The sequence below is a fragment of the Palaemon carinicauda genome, chromosome 44 (genome assembly GCF_036898095.1).
Source record: "Palaemon carinicauda isolate YSFRI2023 chromosome 44, ASM3689809v2, whole genome shotgun sequence".
Classification (NCBI taxonomy): domain Eukaryota; kingdom Metazoa; phylum Arthropoda; class Malacostraca; order Decapoda; family Palaemonidae; genus Palaemon; species Palaemon carinicauda.
This window is the reverse complement of record NC_090768.1, coordinates 6,290,685-6,313,611: the sequence shown is the minus strand read 5'-3', so window position 1 is coordinate 6,313,611 and position 22,927 is coordinate 6,290,685. Positions and strand designations below refer to the sequence as shown.

At 47.0% G+C, this 22,927-nt stretch overlaps 1 protein-coding gene across 3 annotated transcripts in view; it reads right to left on the bottom strand.

Moving 5' to 3' along the window:
- Positions 1-22,927, bottom strand: part of LOC137634523 (N-acetylglucosamine-6-sulfatase-like) — a 46,104-nt gene that overhangs the window by 11,149 nt on the left and 12,028 nt on the right. The window contains exons 2-3 of one of the 3 annotated variants that reach the window (XM_068366966.1): positions 16,245-16,353; positions 7,180-7,340 (exon numbers count right to left, since the gene is read on the bottom strand). In XM_068366966.1, the coding sequence (XP_068223067.1) occupies positions 7,180-7,340; positions 16,245-16,257 (174 nt within the window). In that variant the 5' untranslated portion in view covers positions 16,258-16,353. Of the gene's footprint in view, positions 1-7,179; positions 7,341-16,240; positions 16,356-22,927 lie in introns of those variants that run through there. The other 2 variants (XM_068366968.1, XM_068366967.1) reach the window with 2 other exon arrangements.

The window sequence follows — 22,927 nt, the reverse complement described above, 5'->3', positions numbered from 1 at the left end:
CAAAGGCTAAGGAAGTGCTCAGTCCTCTGATGTCATGGGGCTTAGGAGTACCTGGCACGGCCAGTCCCTCCTCCTTGTAGGCCCTGGCAATAACTTGTCTCAACCAAAAGGATATGGTATTCTTCGATACCTGCTTCTTTGTAACACTTGTGGAGACGAAAAGGCTCTTGATGCCCGGCCGGAGATGTGCAGTCCTCTCAAGGTATTTCCTAATGGCCCGGACAGGGCATAACCTCAAATCCTCTGGATTCCCAGTCCTAGGAATAGCTGGCAGAGAGAACCCCTCGAACTTAGGATCCCAGACTGCTGGGTTCTGGGTTTTCGCCACGAACGAAGGGACGAACTTGAGGGAGATTTCTCTCCACCCCTTCGAATGAGAGACGTCATAAGATAGCCCATGGATCTCCCCTACCCTTTTCGCAGAGGCCAAGGCCAACAAAAAGACCGTCTTGAGAGTGAGATCCCTGTCTACAATATCCTTCATCGGTTCGAACGGGGGGCTACTTAACATCTTCAGAACCCTAGCCAAGTCCCACTGGGGCACCCTAACAGTTTGAGGGGGGCAGGACTGTTCAAAACTCCTGGTAAGCATAGAGATGTGTCTAGAGGAGCCCAGGTCGATGCCCTTCAGAAGGAAGACTTGACCCAAGGCTGCTCGTACTCCTTTTATAGCTGGGATTGACATTCCTATCTCGTCTCTGAGATATACTAGAAAGTCTGCGATATCTGGGACTGAGGCTTTGAGGGGTTTGATGCTCTTCGAAGCGCACCACTTCGTGAAAGAGGCCCATTTCGCTTGGTAGACCGCTGCCGACGACCTTCTCAGGTATCGCGACATCTTCTTAGCCGTTCCTGACGAATATCCTTCCTTCCTCAGGAGGCGCTCGATAGTCTCCAGGCGTGAAGGCGTAGAGACTGTGGGTTGTCGTGGAACCTGAGAAAGTGTGGCTGTTGTAGAAGATCTGGCCTGTCGGGGAGTGGCCACGGAGGATGGCTTGCCAGGTCTTTTAGGTCTGCGAACCACTCTCTCTCCGGCCACCAGGGCGCTACCAAAGTCATCCTTAAGTTCCGGGCAGCCCTTACTCTGTTGAGCACTTGCCTGATCAACGTGAAGGGGGGAAAAGCGTACACGTCTAGGTTGTCCCATTTGTGCTGAAAGGCATCCTCCAAGGCTGCCTTTGGGTCTGGGACAGGAGAACAATACACGGGGAGTTGTGCGTTCAGCTTGGTTGCAAAGAGGTCCATCACCAGGGAACCCCACCGTTGAATGATGAGCCTGGCTACTTCTGGGAGGAGGGACCACTCTGTTCCTACTATCTGACCCATCCTGCTGAGACCGTCGGCTAGGACGTTCTTCTTCCCAGGGATGAACCTTGCCAATAACACTATGTGGTTCGCCTCCGCCCAATCTAGGATCTCTAGGGCGAGATCGCACAACTCCCTTGATTTGAGGCCTCCTTGCTTCTTTATGTACGCTACTACTGTGGCGTTGTTGCACATCAACGCCACAGTGTTTCCCCTTAGTAGATCGATGAAGTGCAGGCAAGCTTTTTGGACTGCCTTCAACTCTAGGACATTGATGTGTAGGCCTTTCTCCGCGTCCATCCAGGTTCCTCTCGCTGTCTCATTGAGGAGATGGGCTCCCCATCCCTGGTTGGAGGCGTCTGTGAATAGGAGCACCTCGGGAGGCTCGGTCGCGAAGGGCATCCCCTTGAACGTATTCGACCGGCAATGCCACCATTCCAGGGAGGGTATTGTGTTTGGCAGAACTGGAATTAATTTCTGGGGCGAGTCCAGTTGGTTCCAGAAGTTCTTCAGGTTCCATTGGACGGCCCTGAGTCTGAGTCTCCCCTGGGGAACCAGTTTCTCCAATGACACCAGATGACCTATTAGCCTTTGCCAGTCCTTAGCCCTCCTGGGTTGCCCCGAAAGGAAAGGGAGAAGGATCTTTATTAGATTGCTTACCCGCTCCTCTGACGGAAAAGCCTTCACTAGTCGGGAATCCAGTGTCATCCCCAAATAGGTCATCCTGGTGGAGGGAGATAGGTTCGATTTTTCTGGGTTGATCATGATACCCAGACCCTTGCAAAATTGGAGAAGTTTTACACCTTGCTCCTTCAAAACGTCCTCTGAGGAGGAAAGAAGCAACCAGTCGTCCAGGTACCGGATGAGGCGAATACCTCGCTCGTGAGCCCACACCGAGACTGTCGTGAAGACTCTCGTGAATACCTGGGGAGCTGTCGACAACCCGAAGCAGAGGGTCTTGAATTGCAGGATCTGGGTACCCCATTTCATCCGGAGAAACTTCCGGCTTGAGGGGTGGACCGGGATTTGGAAGTATGCGTCCTTGAGGTCTATGGTCATCATGTAGTCTTTCTCCCTCAAGGACAGCAAGACCGACTTCGGAGTGTCCATTTTTAAATCTGTCTTGCCCACAAACTTGTTGAGAGCTGACAGGTCTATCACCGGTCTCCATCCCCCCGTCGCCTTTTCTACCAGGAATAGTCGGCTGTAGAAACCTGGTCCTGGGTGCAGGACCTCCTCCATGGCGCCCTTCTCCAACATAGTGGACACCTCTTCTTGAAGGGCCGCCCTCTTCAACGGGTCCTTGGGTGCCAGCCACTCCGACAGGCTGGCCGGAATCAAAGGTGGGGGTTCCGTTAAGAACGGGAGCCTGTACCCCTCCTTCAGTACGGATACTGTCCAGGGTTCCGCTCCGTGAGCCTTCCATGCCTGCCAATGTCATCTGAGGCATCCCCCAACCTGAGGCTTGGGCAGGAGTAGGGGGCCCCCACTCTACCTCCTCCTGGAGGCAGAATACCCTGTTCTAAACGAGGCAGACGCTGCTGGAGCTCCTCTACGGGGGGGCTGTGGCGCTGAAGCCCACGAGGAAGAAGGGGCTTCTCTCCTCGTCAGGTTAGGAGGGGCCTGAGAAGTAGAGGGCCCGTCTGATGCTGACCTCTTGTAGGAGGGCCTCCTTACCGGTTGAGGCCTGGGAGCGTTCACTTCCTTTCGTTTAGCTACCTTCTCCATAATCTCCTCTAGCTGTTTCAAGGGGAACAAGGAGTCACCCCACACAGGAAGGCTCCTCATGGCCCTCGCCTCTCTGTCTGGGACCTTCCGGGAAAGCTTCGCCAGAATAGTGTCCCTTTTGCGAAGAACCCAGTTCGCTGAAGGGGCAAGGGACTGATAAGTAAGGAACTTCAGGGTCTTGCCCCCGGAGATGATAAGCTCCCTCAGGAGGTTTTGTTGCTCTGGGTCTGTTAAGTCATATGTGGCTTGAACACCTACCAGCGTGGAAGCCCACCAGTCCAACCAAGAGGAGACGTGCACCAAGTCTTTCGACATCTCCTCCATCATCGCAGCCTCCGACTGCGAAAAGCAAATCGGGGCTGAGGAGGCTCTGTCCTCCGGGGCACCCTGTCCCAGAACGTCGAGGGCAGGCTCCACTTTGCAGGCTCCCGGTCGTTGTCCCTCTGGCACATAGAACCTACTCTGTGACTTGAGTCCTTGGAGCAACTTCGAGGAGCTCTGTGTTTTGGGAGCTTCAGCATTACCTGCCACAACTCTATCAACATGAGCCCGTCCCAGGACGAGATCTCGGGCCACAGGCAGGGCCAGGGAGGTTTTTTGTTAGACGGGTGCCTGTATCAAGCGGGTCAGGCTGGACCTCCAGTAGTCCTCGTCGGTTGGGACCGGTTCCTCAATCCGATGATGTCTTCGAATCAGGCCTATTACCTTCCGATACGCTGAGTCCTCGGTCGGGGAACCTTCTCTACCGTCAGCAGTACTTTCCGCCTGATCCCGAGGAGCCGGGTCACCGGGCACTCCCACCGGGCGCTTCGGTTCTGGAACAACAGGCACTCCCCTGCGGTGGTACCGGTCCGCCCCGGCGGGAACCTCCTCACCAGGTTTGGGGGTCAGAACTGGCATCGCCGTGCCGGCGAGGACTACCGTTCGTGTATTCTCTCTGGGGGACGAGGACGCGGATCCCGTGGGCTGACCCAACGGAGGGAACCGTTCCTTTAAGTCCGAGGGCCGAACCAGCTGTGCTGATTCGGCCAGGCTGCCCGTACGGAAGCACGGTTCCCCCCGCTGGGCAGGGTGAGCCTGAAGCTTCGCGGACTTACGCCTGCCTGAAGCGGCCTTCTCGCATTTCTCCCTGCGAGGGTCATATCTGCGTCTGGAGGATGGCCTTCGTGGCGAGAAATCCCTGGACCGCCGGTCAGGGGAACGCTGCAACTCACTCTTACGGAGAACGAAGACCCAATCACCATCGGGGGACCTACTCTTCCTGTACTTCCTCCGTGGAGACCGGGACCGTTTTCTACTGAACCTCGAACGGGATCTTGAGCGGGAACGTCTGCTCCTGGACCGCTCCCTCCGTCGCCGATGTCTCCTCCTCGCTTCCTCTTCTGAAGAGAACGAAGAACCACCATCTGAAGAGCCCGACGAAACTGTACCATCCGAACGACGGGCAGGAGCGGGGGCTACGGAGGGCTTCGCGACCTGCTGCGTACCAGAGGTCGAGGGTTGTAGGAAGGACTCTGGAACCGCCGTCAGAGGAGCTGGAAAAGAGGTTGGGCGCACTACACTAGGGAACCAGGTATCCAGGCCCTCTTCCATCCGCATTGGGGACCTACCTGGCGTTTTAGGGAGCCTCCACCCGAAGGGCTCACTTACCGTGGAGTACAACTTTCCCTGGGCGTCACCAGCCGCTGAAGAACCTGAAACACAGGCCCATGAAGCGGGCGAAGAAACAGGCACAACATTACTACACCACAAGGGGTCGGAGGAGGAAACGTGCCCCCCAAGCACAAGGGCAGAGTCTCCAGAACCCCCAGACACAGCACTACCAGGCTCCCCACTAGCCTGAGAAAACCCAGCAACCCCCACTTCAAACACATTAGACTCCTGGGGAAGGGCCCTCGGCTCTTTCCCCGCAACGGACTTACCTCGTCCCCTACTCTGGGTAGGGGAAGGCGAGACAGAAGCCCCGTCGGACCGTCCACTGGGTGACGGTAACGGCGAAGAGATGCTAGATTTCTTGGGCGAACGTTTCGACGACTTCTTCTTCTTAGTGCCGTAACGCACCCACTGGATCTCACTCCAGCTAACACACTCAATGTACGTATCCGATGGCGAGCACACTCTGCCTCTACAGGAAGAGCAAAGGGAATGAGGGTCTACTTCGGGCTTGGAAAGGAACGCTCCACACGACTTTCCGACTCTAGGCCCAGGACAACGGCGGATCTGCTCCATCGCACACAACCACAAGGCACAGGAACGAAGGGAATCAACAAGGAATACACTTGGGAAGCACAAGGAAAGGTAGTGAACACGCAAAAACACAAGGGATAAGCACAGAGATACCACGCGGTAACCACGCGGGACACACGAGTCGGGACACAAAGGGTCGTAAGAGAAGAAAGCGGCGTGATGGTATCACGACGCGACCAGAGAACTTACTGACTAACGGGACCCAAGCCGACGCCGACCTAGCCCAGGTCTACCCTTGGGGCACGTTCTCTTTACTTCCGGGTTAGCCCTCCATAGAAAACGGGCGTAGGGTATACTACACAAAACTCTGGTCGGTAGAGAGATTACAGGTAACTCCTAAGAAAGTAGTTCGAGGTAAGTATTTGTGTTGGAACAAAGTGAAATTTCATGCATAATTATAACATACTGTACATATAAAATTTTTGTGGGTAAGGTTTGGACCAACCTCCACTATTTGATACTGCAGTAATGATTCAAAATATACCAAACTATTTTACACACAGAATTTGATAGGGAGTTTAAACTGTTCTCGAAATAAACTGAGTAACAATTTCTGAAACTAAATTAGTTATAATTCAAGTTACACAAATTCATGTGATATTCTTTAAAAAAAATGGAAAATATTAGGTCATAACAAATAAAAAATATTTCTCCCTAACAAGGCATTGTAGCTGTCCTGGCAAAAAGACCAAGCCCCTCAGTCTCAACTTTTATTCCAGAAAAGAATTTATCTTCTTATTAAAACTAAACATTACAATTCCCTGAAACCCCCATTAAACCTATACTAACTGATTTTTCATGCAATCAACAGAAAAACACATTCTATTATCACTACTTGACCAGGGATCTAAATATAATCCAAAATGTCTTATTCTTCCAAATATTGTACTTAAAGTAAGTTTCATTAGCACTTAAATATCAAGCATGCTTTCCTTGTGATGAATAATGAGCCAATCGCACTCCTCACAACGGTAATTTAAATCACAGCAAAATCCTGCTCAGTAATTACTAGCAAATCTAGAGGAAGACAACTTGAAACACAACAGAACTTATCACAATCTGGAAGAGGAGGTACGTGGAATTGTATCGATGGTGACAGAGAAACTGAATTACAGTAAAAAAGGCCCTGGCACTTCTCGCTTCTTGCCATTATCAGTACTGTATTATCATTACTAGCTAAGCTACAACCCTAGCTGGAAAAGCAGTATGCTATAAGCCCAAGGGCTCCAACAGGGAAAATAACTCGGTAAGAAAAGGAAAAATGGAAACAGATAAAATAGTGTGCTTGAATATACCATCAAGCAAGAGAACCCTAACCCAAGACAGAGGAAGACTATGGTACAGAGGCTATGGCACTACCCAAGACTAAAGAACAATGGTTTGATTTTGGAGTGTCCTTCTCAAAGAGCTGCTCACCATACTAAAGAGTCCCTTCTACCCTTATCAAGAGAAAAGTAGCCACTGAACATTTATAGTGCAGTAGTTAACTGCTAACGTGCCTCATTACTAGTGTTTGGAATCCAAATATAAAACCAAGTCAACCTGAATATCCCAAAAATGTTCGAAAGTTTCGAAAAAAGTTAACTAGATAATGATTTTGTAATAAAATATGACTTCATCAATCTCCAGTCATATATACTTAGGGTGACCAGGTCAGTGAATTCTCAGAGGGTTTCTTATAAGAAACAAGTATTTTTGTTTGATTGTCCAAAGGCCGCCATGTATAAATGCATCTTTCCCATTGTCGCCCCCTCCCTTGGATCTGGTCACATTAACTTATTTTAAAATGTAATAAAACACTAATACTAAGCTGGTTACACAAATTACTTGATTTATTTAATGGGAAGATAAATAGCTAAAACTACATTAAACATCACGGTATACAACTTAAAAACTAACCTCATTTATTTTGGTCTTGGACAAAACGCTACGTGAATGAAGTGGTGCTGACCAATAGATAACAGATACAAATAATGAAAATCCGAGAAATAAGTAGAGCACTTGTTGAACCTCCATCTTGGCTAAAATGTCAAAATCTCCACAACACAATCTTGGTTCATCTGCAAAAAGAAACATATCAAGAATAATCAAATTAGTTCATGCTTCTTTCCATAACATAATGTAAGAAAATTACACATATCATTAGTTGTGTTAACTTTCCCTTTATATAGTATAGGCTAAATACTTTCTTCTGCCTTGAGAACATTCTGTCAAACTGGTCTAGATCACTTTGACCTTGGTCAACAATTTTACAAGAATTCCGATTGATTTCAATAATCCTTATCTACTAATTTTCTGATTTAACTGATCCTCACCCTTCTCATCACATGTTCATCACATCTTAATCTTTAAGACCTCAGTCTATACATCTTTCCGAAACTTCCTTCCAACATGTCAGAAACAGATACAGTACACACTTTAAGCAGCTAACAGGAAACACTTGACCCAAATAAAAAACATTAGTAGAAACATGCCCAGGTTCTGCATAGCGAACATAAATAGCCTGATTCACTGAAGGAAGAATAAGCTCATGCGAAGTACTTCGAGCGTAAAAAATCCTGTTCAGGTAATAAAAGAGGCTCTGATATACTAAACTGTTGAAATAAAATTATGCAAATGAATATCTCACCCCAAAATAAATGCAGCCTGCCAAGGCATATGAAAAAGACTCTAATCTAATTTCCCTAACGAGTGATGGACCGGGATCTGTAAATATTGGTCTCTCAGTTCCAGAGTCAGCATATAATAGTTATTCCTGATGGCTGCTCTTATTGTGCTTGCTGTCTCCAACTTGTAGCACAAATTAGTTCAAGGCAAAGAGATTGATAACAAGCCTCCAGCCCCCTAGTCGACATTTCCAACTAGAGAAAATAGTTGACTGTATAGGCCTGGAGACCTGTCCAGGACCACTTGCAGTGTGTCCTTCTCCATCATCTTTTGTATTTGTACCAGAAGAATTGTGGCAGGTCTTTCAGTGAGTTTATGGTATAATGATAACATTGTCATCAGAGTTTGAGAGAGGGGAGAACAAGAGCTAATATGCAGGATGTGGTTAGAGGACCTCCAGTCCTGTCATCTTTCATGATGTATTGCTATAGTTAAGATTTTAAGTGTGTTGAAAAAATACATTTATTAATCAGTTTACTGTATCATTACAGTATAAAAAGTCTTGTAATTATTCATATTTGTGCAAGTCATCATCCTCTAAATTATATCAAAGTTCTTATATTTCAAGTTACTACAATAACCTACACATGCAAGGGATCTAGTCTATACTTGTTCTTAAACAGACTGCAATTGTTTTTCGTGTTTTGAACATGATCAATGATTAACCAGAACCAGGAACCACAGTTGACTTGAAATGTATACTGCTTACTGGCATTGCTCAAGTAATTATATCATGGAGTGTACCTGAGTATGCATGCAATTGACTGAAATGCTATCTGCTTCGTGTCAAGACATCAGGTAGGACATTTTGTGTGTGTGCTGTATGATGTGTTTGCAAACAATTACTTTATGAAAATACCATTGAACTGCTCATTATGAAAGTACCATTGATTTTATAAAATCCATAAGTATCTTGCCTATGGTTGCCTTGTGAGAAGTATGTAGATGATTAATGTGTTTGTACAAAAGTGCCAAATTGTAAATGGCTAAACTAATGCAAAACAGTTACAGAATACATGTTGATTGTTATGTGATAAATGCAAAAATTAATACATATTACATATACTTATTTTGGTGCTTGTTGTGTAAAGAATTTTCTCAGTTGTGTCACATATTTTTATACCAAGTAATGTATTGCAAAATGTCTGTGGAAGTCCTTATAAAGTAATGGCTTTACCTAAAGAATTCTCAGTTTTCATGACCACTCCTCTACTTTTTGTTTTTGTGAATCTTCTTTAATTTTCTCCTAGAGGTTCTCATCTTACTTATTTTTGTGAAAATTCTTTAGCATTATTTATTTTACAGTACTCAGTTGAGGTTCTTATATGATAATAGGGTAGGTGAACACGTCAGTGAAATGGTTATCTTCAGTGTTTAATGGTATTCTAACTTTTTTTTACAGAACACATAATACAATTGATAACTGATAAGGTGTGTCAATAATTTACTGAGGATTAAAGGAATATGAGATATTTGGAAGTGATTTCTCTTTATCCTAATGACACAAACCTTAGCTACTTATAGGGTATTACTTTTGGCAAAGCTGAAAGGACGAGCCATTAGAATTTAGCATGGGTTAACTACCCATCCCGCTAGTTAGCGGAGGGTAGGGGAGTAGCTAGCTACCCCTCTCAAGGACTGTGCACTCCCTTTGCCGGCCGACATCCTCGGGCGAAGGAGAGCGGCAGCGTAAAAACTTAAAAAAAAAATGATTACAATTAATTAATTCAGCTGACAAAACAAACTACTTAGGAGTTCCACTCCACCTTCCAGCGGGAAGGGGGTTCCCCGAGGGGGAGCGGGCAAGCTAAAGGTTATCCGCTCCTTCTGCTGACAAGACAGGCCATTGGACCATCACCACATGAAGGAGAGCGGCATCAAAACTGAAAAAGTTAAAATAAAAACCGTTATTATTTCAACTTAAAAGACGAAACCATTCGGAAGAGCAAACTACCCCGCACACAGCAAAGGTGTTCCCCCGCAGAGGAACCGCAAGCCACCCATGTAGAGAGAGCGGCGTTGTAGGTGAGAAAGAGTAAGACTGAAGTCAAGCTCTGTGAAAGCCACAAGCAGATTTCCTTTAAGGGTGACGTTAACATCCAAACGGAAGAGTATCCAAACGATGACAACACCCCTGAGGTGGCAGACGAGTCACTCGGGAAACCCCCAGCCTACGGGTTATCCGTCATTCAAGGGGGAGAACATAAGCGAAGTATCCCCGCCCTTGAAAACCTGCCGCACTATGCCATCACACAAACAGTAACATTCGCTGTAAAGAAAAGCTTACAATATACATAAAAACACTAAGAATGTTTTCATATACAGTACTGTATACAAAAGAAACCATGAGATTAAGAAAAAATAAGTCAAACGGCCAATAAGTTAGAGAGGGGAGAGAGACAACATCTCTTTCCCCGAGCCAAAAGTAAAGTGAGGTTCACAGCCCAGGTGTGTGATTGAGAAGGGTAGTTACTACCCGCTAGTCCCCGCTAACTAGCGGATAGGTGGTTAACCCTCGCTAAAAGTCTAAAGGCTCTTCTTTCAGCTTTGCCAAAAGTAATACACCTATATATAGCGTTGGTTCGTATTTTAGTTACGGAACAAAGGTATTTTAGGGGTCTCTCTCTCACTCACTACTGGATTCCTTATCCTGAAGATCATGTGATAAATGTCCTATATTCCTCTAATGAATTCTAAGCTCCTTCCTCAGGTGACCAAATGCTCTTAGTAGGAGGAGAACAAAGATAGGACGTCATCTGAGAATGAAGGCGACCATTAACAGAGGTTTCCTGAATAGCTAGCTAGTTGTATCCTGAAACAAGTCTGGATGATCATACCAAAACTGCTCTATGGGTGAGAGCATTCTACTGAGGGAGCAAATGTGCGGTATCCAAAGAACGTGTGCAATAGGAATGCATGTCATAGACTTTACTTTAAAGAAAGTACGTATGTCCACAAGTAAGCGCAAGCAGCAGGGTGCTCTTGCACAGGAAAACCTTCCCCAAGGGGGAAGCGAGTGCAAGGATTTGCGCATGCATGTGATCAACAGTGTGTGCTTGCATGCAACCAGACAAATGCTTTCTATTCGAGTGTGTTCGAGCGCTAAGGCTTTCTGGAAGTGTAAGGTGCGTGCACACCAACAGATGAGAGCTTTCACGTGCACAGATGAGCGAGTGTGACCATGTGAATGTTTATACTCTAAAGGAACAGCATGACCTCAGCTGTTCAATGGCGTGGATATACAAGCAAGTGAATGCTCAAAATCAGCAACATTGCCCCAACTGAAGAGTGCGTACCTACAAATAGCACGTTACAGTGAACCCTCGCTACTTCGCGGTTCGACAATCGCGGGGTTTTCCCATAACCCATATATATATACATATCGCGGATTTTCCGGAAAATTCGAAAATACCGCGAAATCTGAAGACAACCAAATACGATATTTTGTTACCTGTAATTCCATTAATACTGTAATTAGTAATATCTGTTCTTACTGATTGTTCATTGCATTACATATGATATATAATTCAGCACAGAAAGAAATAAAACACGAAAAGAGAATGTGATCATACGATAATTCAGTACTGTATACAGTACGTAGTAAAATTAAATCGAACATGAAACGCAAATCAGATGCAGTCATACCATATTAGAATGGTGTGTACTGTAATGGATGTGCTTCTTTTCCATGAATCTTTTGTATGTATACGTACGTAGTACTGCATCCAATAATATTCTTTGTTGCAAAAATCACATTTTGAATAAGCGTACGAGAGAGAGAGAGAGAGAGAGAGAGAGAGAGAAAGAGAGGCGTAAAATAGCGTACGTAAAGCTGTATTATTATTATTGTTATTATTATTATTATTGTTATTATTATTATTATTGTTGTTGTTGTTAATAAAATTATTATTGTTATTATTATTATCATTATTATTATTATTATTACTGTACAGTATTATCATTATTTATTATTATTACGGTATTTACTTAATCTACGTACGTTCGGTATGCGCGGGGCATCTTCTATGAGTAGGTAACCTACGCATCATAGTACTGTAAGACGGGTTGTGATTGGTTCAAGCGCTGATAGATGACGAATCAGAACTCAAGTTTTGTTATCTAGCCTGTGATTGGTGTTTTGCCCGCATCTCCTACCCGCAGCATCTAAGTTCTCGCGGGGCTGGATCGTCCACTCTCTGTTACCGCGTATCGCTGAGTAGACGTTCTTAAGTGTGAATCTGTGCTGTGTGCGACTTTTTTAAGTTGAACTTTTTGTTACTGTAAATCCTACTGTAATGGCTCCCAAGCGTTCTGCTTCTCTTAAGGCTGGTAGTGAGCCTAAACGCCACCGAAGGATGATGACGATAGCTGAGAAGGTTACGCTTCTCGACATGTTAAAAGATGGTAGAAGTTACGCGGCCGCCGGCCGCCATTTTGGCATCAACGAATCTACTGTTCGCTATATCAAGAAGGACGAGGCGAACATTAGAAAGACGGCTGCAATCACCTTTAGCAGATCAGCGAAGCGAGTCGTTACAACGCGTAATAAAACGATCGTACGCGTGGAAGGTGCTTTAGCTGTGTGGATTGCCGACTGCCGGAAGAAGAACATAGCGTTGGATACGAACACCATCCAAACAAAGGCTTTGAGCTTATATGAGAATTTTGCTGCAAAGGAACCTAAAGACTACGACGGCAACCATGCTGAAGATGATGATGATGCAGATGATCCTCAACCAGGGACATCCACTGATTCCCAGCCTCAGAAACGTTTTTCCGCCAGCAAAGGATGGTTCGCGAAGTTTCAGAAACGCTTCGCCCTGAAAAGCGTTTCCCTGCATGGGGAGTCTGCTTCCGCTGACACTGCCGCTGCTGAAACTTACGTGAACCAGACGTTCAAGAATATTATCGCCGAAGGTGGATACAAGCCGGAACAAGTCTTTAATATGGATGAGACTGGCTTGTTTTGGAAGAGAATGCCGTCGCGAACTTTCCTGTTCAAAGAGGAAGCCAAAGCCTCTGGCTTTAAAGCATTCAAGGATCGCGTTACCCTCGTGATGTGTGGCAATGCTGCTGGATTTTTGTTAAAGCCGGGGCTTATTTATAAGTCGAAAAATCCTCGCGCTTTGAAAAATAAAAATAAGAATCTCCTTCCCGTGTACTGGATGCATAATCAAAAAGCATGGATTACGAAGATGCTGACCTCCAACTGGTTCCATCAGTGTTTTATCCCGCAAGTCAGCAAATATCTCTTAGAGAAGGGCTTGCCATTCAAGATCCTTCTCCTTATGGATAACGCTGGTGGACACGCAACTGACCTGTCGCATGAGGGCATTCAGGTTGAGTTCCTGCCATCCAACACCACGTCATTAATTCAACCGATGGACCAGGGGGTTATCAGGGCGTTCAAGGCCCTCTACACGAAGAACACCTTGGCGGACCTCGTTGCGTGTGTGGATGCTGCCCAAGATGACGAGGATGAAAATTTTAACTTGAAGGCGTACTGGCGGCAGTACACCATAGCCACGTGCCTGCAGAATATTCAGAAGGCACTTCAAGAGATGAAACCTGCAACCGTGAATGCGAGCTGGAAGAAGTTGTGACCCGATATTGTTTACGACGACAAGGGATTTACTCCGTCGGAAATCCAACACTCTGCAATACGCAAATCTGTGCAGTTGGCTGCCATAATTGGAGGTGACGGGTTTGGCGACATGACGACTGAAGACGTCGACGAGTTGTTGGACTGCCATTCCCAGCCCCTAACTGACGCAGACCTCGAAGACCTGACGAAATCGGCAAGTGAAGAAGAGAGTGATACCCAGGAAGAGACCCAAGAAAATGTCGAAGAAACGGGCTTAACATTAGAACGGCTTGCCAAGGCCTGCAACCATGCGAAGGAGTTGAAAGAAATGTTGCAAGAGTGGGACGAGGATATGGTTCGCTCGATGCAATTCTGCAACAAGATCGATGAAGACATGACTCCCTACAAAATGCTCTTGGATCGAAAAAAGAAGCAGCGGCAACAACTTCCGATCACAATGTTCTTCCAGCCTCGCAAAAAAGAGCCAGTTCCTCCTGCTAGTACGCCTTCGGAAGAAATTGAAGAAGTTTCCCAGGAAGAAGTTGAAGAGGTGTCCCAGGAAAAGACACCTCCGTCTGAAGAGACGTAAAATACTACCTGGCTGCACAGTAGAACACATCATCAGCTTCATCATCATCATTTCTACTGTGCAGCAAATTCATCGCCATCACCATTCAAGTTTTTCTTCAACTTCTTTCCTGGTGAGTACAGTAACAATCTTTATTTTTTACTTTAATATTCTTACTGTACATTCTAAAACTGTATTTGTGCCTGTTTTATAGTTTAGTACTGTACGTACTGTATGCATTAAGTTAAAGGGAAGGTTTTAAAAGTCTACATGTTGTAACCTATCATATTTTTTTTGTTTAAAATTTACATTTACGTACGTAAAACAATCTCTCTCTCTCTCTCTCTCTCTCTCTCTCTCTCTCTCTCTCTCTCTCTCTCTCTCTCTCTCTCTCTCTCTCTCTCTCTCTCTCTCTCGTAAATTGTTTTCCTGCTTTGCTACGTACAATACTGTATAAATTATATTTGTAAGGTAACATATTTTGTAAATGCTTTTACTGTAAATACTGTATGTACTGTATCATTATTTATCACTATCATCATGCGCGTTAAATGCCTTGTTTGTTCTGAGCGTGGTTGTTTACTGAGCGTACACGCCGTCGTTTCAGGCGGCGTCATAAAGAAAAACATTTCATTTGGAAGTCCTAAGAAAAATACGTAAACTAAAACATTGGTAATAAAAAAATCAACATACAGTACTGTATAATCAATATAATCGATGCAAAAACTAACCTATACATATATGTGTACACTAAATGAGTTTGTTTCTTCATTATGATCAGAGATGAACGTAAACAAAACATTGGTTGCCATTTTTTATCGTGCTTTTTAGGTGTTTAGGAAACGCATGATATAAAATCGCCTTTAATATTTGTGCCTGTTTTAGTTTAGGGTGCTGTAGTACATGCATTAAGTGTTCTGTACATTAAAGGGTGGTTTGTTAACAGTACTACGTACAAGGGAAGGTTTTAAAAGTCCGAATATACATGTTAAATAAATAGGTAAATATGATGTCACTACTTCGCGGATTTTCACCTATCGCGCCCGCGTCTGGAACCTATCTACCGCGATAAACGAGGGTTCACTGTAGTTCCGAAGAGCGATCAGTATCAAGGAATTGCACGCAGACAGATGATTGCTCAAAGTATGAAGAATGTGCGCTACAAGGAAGCAGTAGGCACTTTGTTCCCTTACTCAAAGATGTCAAGTCCAAAAGTGATGGCTCCCCTTAAGGCGAGGATCAGCGATCAACTGCACCTCCAAGGGAACTGGTCAGGATGGAGGGGTTACGCCATGAGCTTTTTCTGATGGAGTGGCAGAAAAAATTGTCTTTCCTCTGATGGAATACCCTACATATTTAAGGATAGCCATGATGTATTTAGTGCATATTCCTTGTCTGCATCGTGGCCTAAGATTAATATTTCTTTGGGATCACCTCAAGGAGAAGGAATACCTGCTTCTCCAGAGGATGCAGGTAAATACGGCTCGCTCTGGTCTTGCCCTAAGGTTGAATTAATAATGCTGTCTTTTGTGGCCTTCCCCTCAGAGGAGGTCGATGGCAAAGGCTCAGAAGCTACAGTATGGGGGGGGGGGAGAAGAAGGGCTCTAGCAGATTTCTTAAACTTTCAGGAAGACCTCGAAGCTGAAGAATCTCATTTGGCCTTCTTTCTCCTCCTGCCACTGGGAGGTTAGCCACTCCATACATTCCTCACAATGGAATGAGTGCAAACAGTCATGACCCTTGCAATAAGGGCGCAGAGAATGGGAATATACAGCCAGCTTGCATATAAAGGTTCCGCACCGCCAACTGGAAACTCTTGGGTAAGATCGCACACCTAGTCATGGTTTCTCTATTACACTAACACACAGTAATCAAACAGTCTGAAAGTAGGAAAAGAAAATTAAACAAGCAAAGTTTGGAACACCAAGCATATGACTGTACAATTCAGCGGCTGAAGTCAAAGTGGCTACAAGGTGAGACTTCTCCATTACCCACTAATAACTATCAACACTTTGTTATAAATCTTAACAGCCAAGTTCCAATTTGCTGAAATCATACTCCTTTTAAAGGACAAGGATTTGTATCCATGTAGAACAAAATTTAAATTTTAAGCATTTACAATGGAAATTAGAGTACTGTACCTACTTTCCAATGTCATATTTCAAGTTCACATGCACAAGATGGGAAAATGAAGAGATTCCCTTGAAAGTTTTCCTTGCAGGCGACAACCTTAGAAGCAAAATGCAAGTAGCTACTGCAAAAGAAGTCACATGAATTAATTGACATCACTGCCATTTACAGATAGCTACAAGGTGAGTTACACCCTCACATGTTTTTAGTACAGTACTTCATTAGCTATCACTTTTGATCTTTTTATAAAATATCAATAACCAAGCCATTAAATATGGCTTGCAAAACCATCACCAACAAAAGATCTTGAGGAAAACTACATCCTGTGAAATGAATACTACAAATTCTAAGGATAACATGTCAACTTAGTTAATCAGTCATCTTCCTAATACAGAAAAACACCAGTTATCTAAATCCAATACAGTAATATGAATTCACTGTAAATCACTTTAATATGTCATCTTACTTAACATAGGTAAACTAATCTTCTGAAAATTACAAATTTTGAAAAGTAATTCGTATTGCTCCTAACTATACAAACCTGAGTCCTTTAATAGGAGTAGGATTTCTGAAAAACTAGAAACTCAGCTGTTAAAGTTTAGTATAACGAGGAGTCGGTAGTAACTTGCGGGAAGCAGGGGAAGACCAACGACCTGACAGTTCACTGAGAAGCCCCTTTTACTTTCACCTAGAATTTGTAAAAAACTTTTAAAATTTGTGATTTGTTCCTATACGGATACAAACGTTTGTCCTTTAATAGGAAACTTATACTTAAGATGGAAGAAGTTCCTATAACGTAGCTGGCTGGTTTAAAATCCTAGGATGTCCAGCACTAGATCCTTAGGAAGAGCAAGGGTGAAGGGTGTTGCTTCTAATCAGCTTCTTATCACTTGTGTATCTGGAGATAGGGCTAGGTTACTGTCATAGTAAAGTGGTTATGAAAGAACTATGCCCTTAAGACTCGGCGAGTCAATGAATTCACATTACTATCCCTCCTTGCCCTCACTAGGAGGATGGAGAAAAAGCACTTTGATATGACAAATTCGGAGATAATTTGTATTTTTCCTAACCATACAAACCTTAGATATTTACATAGGGTTTACTTTCGGCATAGCTGAAATGACGAACCATTAGATTTTAACGAGGGTTAAACTACCCCCGCGCTAGTTAGCACGGGGGTAGGGGAGGGGTAGCTAGCTACCCCTTCCCCCCCACACACTGGTGAGCTGCCTCACTTCACTTAGAGGTAGGACTTGTCTTGGGGGACAGGGCTGGCGGGCAAATATGTGTAAATAGCTAAGGTTTGTATGGTTAGGAAAAATACAAATTATCTCCGAATTTGTCATTTGTTCCGTAACCGAAATACAAACCACGCTATTTACATAGAGTGACTTACCCTTAGGCAGGGTGGAAAGTCCCCAGACTTACTGGCTTTGGCTTACCCAGGGACTCAGAATCCGAGTGAGCAGCACTCGCGAAAAAGAGTCCCTGCACTTCGCAAGTTTCTTGCTACGCAAGAAACGTGCGGCCTACATAAGTTGTGTATGGAGAAATGAAGTGTGACTCGTCCTAGGAAGTTGACCTGAAGTCCTTTATATGGAATTCTAGGCTAGGACGTCCCAATACCACCTCGTCATGGTATGGGGGACACAACAGTATTATTCTTAATACTAGGAACACAAGGAAGCATGGTTTACCTGCAGAGGTTTGAGGTCAGCTATGCAGAGACCCAGGATGCAGCATTCCCCAAGAGAGGGAAGGATGAAGAAAGAAGTAAGGGCCAGACATACTCTTTCATTCACGCAGACTAAAACCGGGTAACAGTGCCCTCAACCTTCTACTACTTGTCCATTAAGGAGCCTGAGGTTAGACCAGCTGTTGTGCAGCCACCACAGGGCCGATAGAAAAAGTATCGAGGCTCCTGTGGGTCACGTCTTGCAGGTAGTGGGCTGTGAAGGTCGTTTGACGCTTCAAGACCCCAACTTGTAGCACCTGCGTCACAGAAAAGTTTCTCTTGAAGGCCAGGGACGTGGCGATGCCAATGACATCATGTGCCCTAGGGCGACGTGACGGAGGAGGGTCTGGATTCAAGGCATGATGAATGGCCCGTCGAATCCAGGCTGAGATGGTATTCTTGGTGACCCTCATCTTCGTCCTTCCCGTGCTCACAAACAGAGCTTGCACGCGGGGACGTAATGCAGCTGTTCTCTTCAGATAACGTCTCAGACTTCTTACTGGGCAAAGTAGCAGATGACCTGGGTCATCTGTTACGGAACGGAGACTCGTAACCCTGAAGGAGTCGAACCGTGGGTCCGGCACTCCAGGGTTCTGAGTCTTGGCAACAAACTCAGGGACGAACCTGAACGTTACCTCCCCCCATGCCCTTGAATGGGCGATGTCGTATGAGACCATAAAGTTCACTGACCCGCTTGGCCGAAGCCAGAGCGAGCAGGAATACCGTCTTCCAAGTCAAGTGTTGGTCAGAGGCCTGGCGTAATGGTTCAAACGGGGGTCTCTTCAGAGCCCTGAGGACGCGAACCACGTTCCATGGAGGAGGTCTCACTTCCGACTGAGGGCAGGTAAGCTCGTAGCTTTGTATGAGTAAAGAAAGTTCCAGCAAGGAGGAAATGTCTATTCCTTTCAGCCTAAAAGCCAGGCTTAAGGCTGAGCGATAGCCTTCCACCGCCGATACCGAAAGGTGCATTTCCTCCCACAAATACACAAGAAATTCTGCTATTGCTGGAATAGTGGCATCGAGGGGAGAGATACACCTTCCATGACACCAACCACAAAAGACTCTCCACTTCGCCTGGTAGACCCCTGCGGATGACTTTCGCAGGTGTCGAGACATCCTTTCCGCAACTTGTTGCGAAAAGCCTCTCTCAGTGAGGAGGCGCTGGATAGTCTCCAGGCGTGAAGCCGAAACGATGCTACGGCTTTGTGGAAGATGTTGCAATGTGGTTGTTTGAGTAGCTCGTGTCGTGGGGGAAGCTCTCTCGGGAGTTCCGTCAGGAGCTGCAGAAGGTCCGGGAACCACTCTGCATGATGCCATAGCGGAGCTATTAAGGTCATCGACAGGTTGACCGATAATCTGGTCTTGTTGAGCACCCTTCTCATCAGACAGAATGGTGGGAAGGCGTAGACGTCGATGTTGTCCCACCGTTGTTGGAAGGCATCTTGCCAGAGTGCCTTGGGGTCCGGGACTGGAGAGCAGTAAAGGGGCAGCCTGAAATTCAAGGCTGTCGCGAACAGGTCCACTGTCGGGGAACCCCACAAAGTCAGGACTTTGTTGGCTACTTGAGGATCCAAAGACCACTCGGTACTCACTATCTGCGAAGCTCTGCTCAGACTGTCGGCGACCACATTCCTTTTGCCAGGAATGAAGCGAGCTGATAGACGTATCGAGTGGACTCCGGTCCATCTCAGTATCTCTACTGCAAGATGGGATAGCTGTCGTGAAAAGGTACCTCCCTGCTTGTTGATATAAGCCACTACTGTGGTGTTGTCGCTCATCACCACCACGGAGTAGCCCGCCAGGGTCTGTTGGAACTGTTGAAGGGCCAGAAAAACAGCCTTCATCTCTAGCATATTGATGTGGAGGTACTTTTCTGATTCTGACCATAGGCCTGAGGCCCTCTGGTTCAGAACGTGGGCCCCCATCCTTCTTTTGATGCGTCCGAAAACAGCATCAAATCCGAGGGAAGGACGAGAAGATCCACTCCCTTTCGAAGGTTGTCGTCGGTCAGCCACCACCGCAGGTCCGTCCGTTCCGCAGGTCCTATCGAGACCAGAGAGTCCGGGGAATCGATGCCTTGATCCCACCGGGAGTTGTGCCGCCATTCCAGAGATCTCATCTTGAGGCGGCCGTTGGGAACTAGACGGGCCAAGGAGGCTAGGTGACCTAAGAGACGTAACCAAGATTGGGCTGGAAGGACTTCTCGACTGAGGAAAGGCTCTGCAACCCTCCTCAGCCTTGCTATCCTGTCGTCTGATGGAAAGGCTTTGTGGAGAATGGTGTCTAATATCATGCCTAGATATACCAGTCGTTGTGCTGGGAGCAGAGAGGACTTCTCAAGATTTACCATGATCCCTAGATCTTGGCAAATTCCCAGAAGCCTGTCTCGGTGTCGAAGAAGGGTCAACTCCGAGTCTGCCAGGATCAGCCAGTCGTCCAGATAACGGAGGAGACGGATGCCGTTCCTGTGCGCCCACGAAGATATCAGTGTGAACACTGGTGAATACCTGAGGTGCTGTGGAGAGACCGAAACACAGCACCTTGAACAGGTAGATCTTGTTGTCTAGGCTGAATCTTAGGTACTTCCTGGAAGACGGATGGATTGGGATCTGGAAGTACGCGTCTTTCAGATCCAGTGTGCACATGAAGTCTTGCGGTCTCACTGTAAGTCTGACCGTGTCTGCTATCTCCATGCTGAATGAAGTTTGCTTGACAAACTTGTTCAGGGCTGAGAGGTCGATGACGGGTCTCCAGCCTCCAGACGCCTTCTTTACAAGAAAGAGTCGACTGAAGAAGCCTGGGGAGCCGTCTACGACCTCCTGGAGAGCATCCTTCTTGAGCATGGTCTCGACTTCTGCCCGAAGGGCTAGCCCCTTTGCCGATCCCATGGCATAGGAGCTCAACGACACTGGATTCGCTGTCAGGGGAGGTTGAGATGTTATGAACGGGACGCGGTATCCTTGTCCGATCACAGAGACAGTCCAGGAATTGGCCCCGTGTTGCTGCCACCTGTGCACGCAACTTTGCAGGCATCCCCCTACAGGTGGACACGCAGGGGGATTGCCAATCCTAGCGTTTGCGGCCTCGGCCGCTCCTTATAGGATTTCTGCCTCCCCTGGAGGACTTTCCGCCCTTCTTGTCTTTGACAGGAAAGGGCTGCTGTTTAGACACCTTGGTCTTAGCTGCCGGAGCCTGCTTTGGTGTCCTGCGAGGCTGCTGTTGCTGTTGAGGAGCTGGAGGTTTGTATGGCTGATATGTAAGGGCCTTCTGGAGGAGCGAATCATGACTCGTCTTCCTCCACCTCTCAGCTGTCCGTTCTATATCCTTGGGCTCAAACAGGTTTCCTCCAACGATGGAGGAATGTCTGAGCTTGCTGACATCCATAGCGGGGACCTTCGGATGGAACCTCTCAGTCACCGCATCACGTCGCTTTAGAATCGAGTTAGCCCACAGGTTAGTGACCTGGTGAGCCAAAAACTCGATGGAGCACGTGCCCGAGAGGAGGAAGGTCTCCAGGGCCTTCCTATTGCTCTCCTTGGACAAGTCCTCAGAGCGCAATAGGATGCCCAGAGACCCTAGCCAGACATCCAGCCACGAAGTGGCGTGCATGGCACACTTAGCGACTTTCTCTTGGCTTAGGATCTCCGACGCTAAGAATGTCACCTGCCGGGCATTGAGTTTCTCTAGAGACAGACCCCTTGTGAGCTCTTCCACAGAGTGGGGGAGGGGAAAAACTAAACAAGACTCCTCCATGATCTCGAAGTACCTCCTCTGCTGAACGCGGGGAGGTGGGAGGAGCTTGTTCCCGGCAGAAGAACGGCTGGAGGAGGCGAGCTCGGAAAGCTGGCCCTTGACCTTGTCCCTGGCACTCTTCACCCCCTGGGACCATGGCAGGGCTGCACTGGCCTTGGGGGGCTTCTGAATACCATAAACTTGGTCCAGGACCGTATCCTTGCCTTCGCGAGGGGCGGTCTCGGGGTCCTTAAAACTATTGAGTTGCCTCATTAGATTAAGGACCTGCCAGAAGGCATGCTCTGACTCGCGCTGCTCTCCTCCTTGTGGACTGGCAGCTAAGTCTCCTGTCCCCATTGGCTCTTCTTGGGCGGACACGCACACGTTCTCCCGGGGAATGGTTGGCTCTGGACGAATCCTTGAAGATGACTTGGGGATCGTCTTTGAGTCCTTGGGCTCCCTCCTGGGAGGGATACAGGACTCTAGCAGAGAGGTCTGGAAGGTCCCTCCTACGCGAGACGTTTCTCTTCTTTGAGGTGGGGTTCCTCTCATTGGTGCCGTGGGAGAGTGCCTCACCTCGCTGGATTCTCCTGAGGACGGGAAAGGTTCGTTTGCAGGAGAAGGAGAAAACCCCTGCAAAGGGGATGGGGCCTTCCCGACAGACCTCTTGGGAGCCAGCTTAACCCTGGGAGAAGTTACCGCGAAAACCACTCCTCTCCTTCTCTTCAGCGGGGGCGAGGGAGCCTTTGGTTTTAGTCCCAGATCAGCGAGGGCTGGCTTCATAGCCTGCACGACCGCTTTCATCAGGGAACCAAACCAAGATGGCGGCTGACTGACGCAGTGTCAGCGATTCCCGCTGGAGGGAAGGGGATCGGCCGATCCTTAGGAGTGGATGCTACTGGGCCTGCCTGAAATGAAGAAAGGGAAGAAGAATGTAGCCTGGACCTCTCCGATGAATCTTCCTGCTCCTGGATGCGTGCTTGGCGCTTACGAGATGGCGATCGCGAGGACGATCTGGAAGCACGCGACCCCGGCAACTCGCAAGGTTGGGCGCGCTGCGAAACCCGGCAGGAATCGCGTTGGGGGTCGCGCTGGCGCTCGCGCGATGGAAAAACCGCTGGGTCGCGTGTAGGCGCTGGGTCACGCGCGGGCGCACGGAGATGAGGGCGCGGGCGAGTTGGCGCGTGGACGCGCGGGCGAGTTGGCGCGTGGACGCGCTGGCGAGGGGGCA